The sequence below is a fragment of the Mastomys coucha genome, unplaced genomic scaffold, assembly GCF_008632895.1.
Source record: "Mastomys coucha isolate ucsf_1 unplaced genomic scaffold, UCSF_Mcou_1 pScaffold3, whole genome shotgun sequence".
In the NCBI taxonomy this organism is placed as follows: Eukaryota; Metazoa; Chordata; class Mammalia; order Rodentia; family Muridae; genus Mastomys; species Mastomys coucha.
Genome location: NW_022196909.1, coordinates 43,784,150 through 43,791,348, shown reverse-complemented (window position 1 = coordinate 43,791,348; position 7,199 = coordinate 43,784,150). Strand labels below are relative to the sequence as shown.

General features: G+C 48.5%; 1 protein-coding gene across 5 annotated transcripts in view; it reads left to right on the top strand.

Annotated features, from left to right (window-relative positions):
* The window catches only part of Pknox1 (PBX/knotted 1 homeobox 1), a 41,243-nt gene that overhangs the window by 16,039 nt on the left and 18,005 nt on the right, over window positions 1–7,199 (top strand). For 3 of the 5 annotated variants that reach the window (XM_031347084.1, XM_031347085.1, XM_031347081.1), the window contains exon 2: window positions 2,967–3,074. In XM_031347084.1, coding sequence (XP_031202944.1) covers window positions 3,024–3,074 — 51 coding nt within the window. In that variant the 5' untranslated portion in view covers window positions 2,967–3,023. Of the gene's footprint in view, window positions 1–1,090; window positions 1,329–1,824; window positions 1,954–2,966; window positions 3,075–7,199 lie in introns of all 5 variants that reach the window. The other 2 variants (XM_031347083.1, XM_031347082.1) reach the window with 2 other exon arrangements.

Here is a 7,199-nt window from a genome sequence, read left to right as displayed (position 1 = left end):
TTTTTTTATTATTAGATATTTTCTTTATTTACATGTCATATATTTTCTTTCCTGGTTTCCCCCTGGGAAAAAAAACAAAACAAAACAAAACAACAACAAAAAAAACCCTGTTCCCTTCCCCCTCCCCCTGCTCAACAACCCATCCTCTCCCACTTCATGGCCCTGGCATTCCCCTACACTGGGGCATAGAACCTTCACAGGACCATCATCCTCCCATTGATGACCGATTAGGCCATCCTCTGCTACATATGCTGCTGGAGCCATTAGTCTCACCGTGTGTACTCTTTGGTTGGTGGTTGAGTCCCAGGGAGCTCTGAGGGTACTAGTTAGTTCATGTTGTTGTTCCTCCTAAGGGGCTGCAAACCCTTCAGCTCTTTGGGTCCTTTCTCTAACTCCTTCATTGGGGACCCTGTGCTCAGTCCAATGGATGGCTGTGAGCCTCTACTTCTGTCCCGAAGAAGTTCTTAACATGGTCGCACTCCCCTACCTTGGCCCCCTCTCTTATGTAGTGTGAGCAGTTCTACTCTGCTTCTCTTGTCAGACTGTGCCCTCTTATCCTCTGACCGCCAGGCCATACCTCACACACCGTCTCCTGCCTTCCTTTTGGTCTCTTCAGTCTCTTGTGTGTATATTGTGTGTATGTGTATTTGCTTACTACAACTGCTGTACCAAATGACCACAGACCGGGTCTACTACACAGTACAGTGCTTACCTAGCCTGATCGGTGCTCTGGATTTAATCCCTACCACCCACCCCACCCCCTCAATGCGTTCTCTCATGGTTGTGGAAATCCGTGGTGGTCAAGGTGTAGACAGGGCTACACTCCTTCTGATGGCTCTAGGGTCTGTCCTTGCCTCTTCCAGCTTCTGGTGACCCAAGCACTGCTTAGGCTTCCTGGGCTTAAAGGTGTGTTCCTACAGTGTGTACCGCCATCTTGCCATCATGAGCCTCTTTGTGTGCCTCAAACCTTCATCTCCTCTTATCTAGACAACCGATTACTCCATCCTAAGTCCAGAGAGGTATCTCTTCTCAAGACCTTTCGTGTCATTCCATCTGTAAGACCCTGTTTCTAAATCTGGTCCATGCTTAGGTGCTGGGTGTCAGAGTGGGACGTGTCTTGTGGAGGACTCAGCTCATCTCCATGTGTACCCTCTGTACCCTGATGGTGACCAAGTGATTCCAGCCGAGGCTCCTCTGCTCAGTTTCCGGGAAGGTATCTTGAGACTCGTCTACAGCCTGAGATGTCCTGCCTTGTTCCCCTCCCAAGCCATGGAGCTCTTCTTAGCTGTTTGCTCGGGACCCACGGCTCTGTTCTTCCAGGTGCTCAGGTGGGAAGCTTGGACCCACCCCTGTTCCCTTAGTCCACCTGCAGGTTCCTGGCTCCCCTTCTCTGATTCTTGTGCCTACCGCTCCTCACCTTGGTTCTTGTGCCCCTCAGCCATCCAGTCTGGTCTGTCCATGAGTTACCCCCTGCTCACTCCTGCTGTTGGTTTCTACCCACCAACTTGCTGTCCTCGCTGTAGCCACAAACTCACCTGATCAAACATATCCCTACCGTCTTCTCCACCCTGGTCAGCCATCTTGTCTCCTGGCTTCCTTCTGCACAGGGATGGTAGGTGGCCTGCTACCACTTCACTAGTCAGACCTCTCCTCTAAGGTGCCTACTGCCCCATTGTCATCCTCTGTCCCAACCTGGATCCCGCACTCCATCATTCCTGACATTGATTGACTTGCCAGGGTTTGTCAGTAATTTGTCCGTGCCCAAGCCTTCTTTCCTCCTCATAGCATCCAGTGAATTTCTGTATTCTCTTCCCCTTGTGCTAGCTCCTGGGCCTGTGAAAAGCTCCGGTACCTGGGGACAGCCTCCGAATGATGCTGCTGAGATGTGTCTAGGTCACGTTTGGTCAGCTGTGTGGCCTTGGTCCTGTTATTCAGATATAAAGTGGGCATCATGTAAGAACCCCCAGGGGCTACCATGTGCTCAAAAGGTGGCCTAGCTGTTGCCACCACTACATTGCTGGTGGGCTAAACACCCTACCCTTCTTTGGTCTGTCTCAAGGTATGCTGTTCATTCCTGCCCTTGGCTTGCCCTGCTCGGGCTGTATGTGCTTCTGTTTAGCACAGTATAGAATATAACCATACTTCCTTTGGTGACCCTTAGTTGCTTCTGCTAGTGCAGAACAAGCGATGTACCTGCCCTTGGCCTTGGAGTGACTAGGCAAGCTCCAGCTTGCTGCTCTAGGCCAGCGGGAGCTGACCCTGTGCTGCCATGCTGCATCAGCCCGCTCCCCTCCCATGCTTGTCAGACCCTGGCCATCGATCCAGCTCAGCAACACTGTTTGAAGGTTTCTATCATCACTAAGCAGATGACCATTGCTTACTTATTTGTGCTACACACAGATCTGTCAGGGTGCCATCTGCACCCGTGGGGCACATTAATTTCATTTTAGCCATTTCTTTTCTTTTCGCTCTAGTCTCAGCAGGTTCTCAAGCCTTTTTTAGAATGGCCCTTCCCTGGGGAGGCCTGCTCTGCCCACACATCCTGGGAACCTCCCCCATGCCTTCCTTTTTTCCTCACTCCTATGCTGTGGTGCCTCTGGTGTCTCTCCTACTGTCTCCTACGCCCTCCACCCCATATACTCAGGAAGGCTGGGCCTCTCTCGGCTGACTCCTGTGCTTTTGGTGTCCCAGGCCCTACCCGATGCCTTTTAAGTGGAGGAATTTACTGGCTCCTTGGTAGGGGATAAAGCAGTGTGGTTGACCATATGATAGCGGGTTGTGGCCCCGCACAGTAAGATGAGCGACTGCTAAGCAAGCGTAGTGTAGTGTAGAGGGTTTGCTTAGAGTTCAGGGATTGCCCTCTCCCTGTAAAAATACCCAGTGTTTAGACAGTACATGATAGATACTGTGGGGGGAGACAAGGCTGAGGACGCATTAACCAGTGCTCTTCTCTCTTACTTCCCTAGACACCGTTTGCTTCTCACTCAAGATGATCTGATGTCTGAAGTGGACTCTCACCAACCATGATGGCTACACAGACGCTAAGTATAGACAGCTATCAAGATGGACAGCAAGTAAGGCCCTGACCTAGTCTGCCTCCTGACAACCCCCAGGCGACCTGACACTAAATTCAGACAGCACTCTCTGTTAGTCTCCATGAGCTTGCATGTTCAACTTTAAATGTAGTGGACATCCATTACTATCAGAGCTCAGAGCGATCAGTTGCTTATGTTAATCCCTTAAGTGACACTACCTCCTGGCCAGCCACCAAACCAGTTTTAGGCTATTTTATTGTGCATGCAAGCATGTGGTGCTGGGGATTAAAAACTGGGTACTTGCTGGCCGGTGGTGGTGCATGCCTTTAATCTAGCACTCAGGAGACAGAGGCCGAAGCCAGCCTGGTCTATAGTGGGAGTTCTAGGACAGCTGGAGCTACTCAGAGAAACCCTGTTTCAAAAAACAGCACAATACAAAAGCAACAACAACACCAAAGCCAAAACAAAACAGGCACTGACCTAGCATTTGTAAAGACCTGGACTGACCTCAGTGCTAGGAAGAAAAAGAAGACAGAAAACCTTGGTGGTTATTTGTGTTTTTGCAATGTTAGTAATGGAGTTTAGGGTCTCATGCTTGGCAAACACTTTCTTTTTTTTTTTTCTTTTCTTTTTCTTTTTTCTTTTTCCTTTTCTTTTTTTCTTTTCTTTTTTTTCTTTTTTTTTTTTTTTTTTTTTTTCGAGACAGGGTTTCTCTGTATAGCCCTGGCTGTCCTGGAACTCACTCTGTAGACCAGGCTGGCCTCGAACCCAGAAATCTGCCTGCCTCTGCCTCCCCAGCGCTGGGATTAAAGGCTTGCGCCACCATTGCCCAGCTTGGCGAACGCTTTCATGCTGGTCCCCTTTAGCTGGGTGTTGTGCAAGTTTTGGTGTTGAGACAGTCTTTCTGCATAGCCTAGACTGGCCTTGAACTCCCAGTCCACCTGCCTTGGTGTCCTAAGTGCCAGGGCATAGGTGTGTACCATGTACCCGGCTCTGGTTTGACTTTAATGTTTGTTTGTTGCATATAGGTGCATGTGTACCACAGGGATCAGAGCACAAGTGGCAAGAGTCAGGTCTCCTTCCACCGTGTGGCCACCAGGCTCTGAACTCAGCCTGTGAGTCTTGACAGCACATGCCTTTACTGCACTGTCTGGCTCGCCCCTAATGTTGTTTGTTGAGACACGGTCTCCTGCTCTTGCCCTTCAACGTGTGGCAGTACTGCCTCAGAGTATGAGTATGCCTTCTGAGTATGAGAGAGATTACAAGTAGGGAATTCTGGGTCTGGAGAGATGACATTAAGATTCTCCGGCTGAAGAGTTGGCCCTGACTGCTCTTCCAGAGTCCTGAGTTCAAATCCCAGCAACCACATGGTGGATCACAACTGTGTGTAATAGCATCCAATACCCTCTTCTGGTGTGTCTGAAGACAATGTCAGTATACCCACATACACAAAATAAATAAACCTTTTAAAAAAAAGGATTGTATATTCTCTTACAAAGGATCTGAGTTCGGTTCCCAGAACTCCTGGCAGCTTACAACTGCCTGTAACTGCAGCTCTGTAGGATCCAGTGTTCTCTTTTGGACTTCAAGGGCACCTATACTCATACTTGTATATACCTACTCACCACCATGCAGATACATCATTTAAAAAATATAAGTAAATCAAAATAAAATAAAATGGGAATCCTGTGGCTTTATCTCCCCAGTGGTAAGCATAGGATGGCGCTGTCCTAGTAACGCCGCCCTTAGTGGGGCTTCACTGCAGACCTGTGTGTGCTTGGACTGTTGTGTTTTGATGAGGCTAACTTCTTGAGTGTTTTCATAGGGAGAGCGCGTGCACCCATAGCAGTGGAGGAGCAGAAGCTCAGCTGACAGACTGGCCTGGCCCCTCCTTACATCCGGGATCCTGCTGAGTGCTCCCTGGGGTTCTCAGTTGTGTTCCTGCTGGGCAGAGTAGGCGGAGAAGGAATGCCACCTACCCTCTTGCAGCCTGAGGATTTGAGGGAGACCAGGGAAGTCTGTCAAGGGTGTCTAGAAGGGGAGGCAAGTTGTGCCTCCCTTGTCTTGATGACCAGTTTTCTGTCTGGCTGCAGATATTTGGGTTTGTTTAGTGTTTTTGCTATTTTGAGTCTGCCTTAGGCCTTTTTCTTTTCCTTCACCTTGCCTTCCCTTCCCTTCCTTTCCTTCCTTCCCCCTCTCTTCCCCTTCTTCCTGCTCTTCTTCCCCCCCAGTCCCAACACTTCCCGCTTCTTTTGTTACTGTTTTAAGACAGGCCTTCATGTGTAGCGTAGCTCAGGCTGGCCTCTAACCTCTTGGTATCTGAGGAAGACTTTTAACTCCTGATCCTCCTGACTACTGTACTAAAATTACAGCTATGTGCTGCCACACCCAGTGCTGGGTGGGGTTTTTTTGTTTTTTTTGTTTTTTTATGATGCAAATCTAATAATACATCTCCTCCCTGAGGCCTAAAATGATTCCCCACCCATGTCAGGCAAGATCCAAACTGCCCTAGCTCTGCATGCGCATGCTTGATGGACCATCCTGCACCCTTCACCCCCAGACTACTCAGGAATCTCTGCCTAGAGGCTCTGCCTCTGGCTGCCCCAGTTGCCCTCCCATCTTGTCCTTAGGTCTTTGTTCAGACTAGTCCTATACCTGCCTTCTGTGTATATCTTGTACCAGACAGAGTGGTGGCAGCCTCCTGCAGCAGGGCCAGGTGCTCTTTCTGGGACACTCCATGTCCCCCGTGTGGACAGTCACACGATCCTGTAATGCTTTTTGTTTGTTTGTTTGTTTGTTTGTTTTTGGTTTTTCGAAACAGGGTTTCTCTGTGTAGCCCTGGCTATCCTGGAACTCACTCTGTAGACCAGGCTGGCCTCGAACTCAGAAATCTACCTGCCTCTGCCTCCCAAGTGCTGGGATTAAAGGCATGCGCCAACACCGCCCGGCTCTGTAATGCTTTTTTAAAAAAGTATTCATTATTTTTATTTTATGTGCATTGGTGTTTCGTCTGCATGTATGTCCATGTGAAAGTGTCAGATCTTAGAATTACAGCCAGTTGTGAGCTGCCACGTGGGTGCTGGGAATTGAACCTTGGTCCTTTGGAAGATCAGTCAATGCTTTTAGCTCCTGAGCCAGCTCTCCAGCCCCTGTGATGGTTTTTTAGACACACAATCAGGGCATTTAAAAAGGATTATGTTTGTTTAGGCTTTCATTGTGTATTTGTTTAGTTAATTTTCTGAGATGGCATCTCACTGTATAGCCCTGGCTTGCCTGGTGTTTACTGTGTAGACTAGGCTGGCCTTAAATTCACAGTGATTCACCTGCCTCTGCCCCTGAGTGCTGGGATTAAAGGTGTGAGCCACCTTGTCTGGCTAGTTGCTTTATTATTATTTTAAGAATATGTATGTGTGTGAGCCTGTGTGAGTTCGTGCATTCCATACCTGTGGAGGAGCCTTCAGAGGCCAGAAGAGTGTTGGGTCCCCTAGAACTAGAGTTAACAGGTGCTTGGGAGCCCTGTGGATGCTGGGAACCAAAGGCAGGTTCTCTGGAAGAATGGCCAGCGAGTGCTCTTCATTCTCTAGCCCTCAGGTTGCCTTGTTTTTTGAAAGGAAAGAAAAAAAAAAAAGAATTCTCCAAGTATGTTGTACCATCTCTAAAGGCAATATACAGAATGGATGTCCATCTGGACTGCTGGAGGGCATTCTGGGGGACGGGGTTGGGGATGGGGTTTCGGCTAGTGCTCCTTCAGGATGTGCGTAGACAGGGTGGCCTCTAATTAAGGACAGTTTGACTCTTTTTCAGTAAGTTTCAGGGGAGGGGTAATCAATATTTCATTAAAGATAAAGATACATAGCTTTTTTAACACAGTGAAAATGTTACAACCCTAGTAAACACAGCTGGTCTTTACTTTCTAGATAAAGTGCCCTTTGTTTAAAATTGTGTGTTAGGGTAGGAGAGATGGCTCACTGTTAGGAGCTCATACTGTTCTTTCAGAGGGCTGCAGTTTGGTTCCTAGAACCACAAGTATGGTTCACAACCACCACACACACAGACACACAGATGACACACAGTTAAAAATCTTATCAAAAGCTGGGTGGTGGCGGCACACACCTTTAATCCCAGCACTTGGGAGGCAGAGGAAGGCAGATTTCTGAGTTCAAG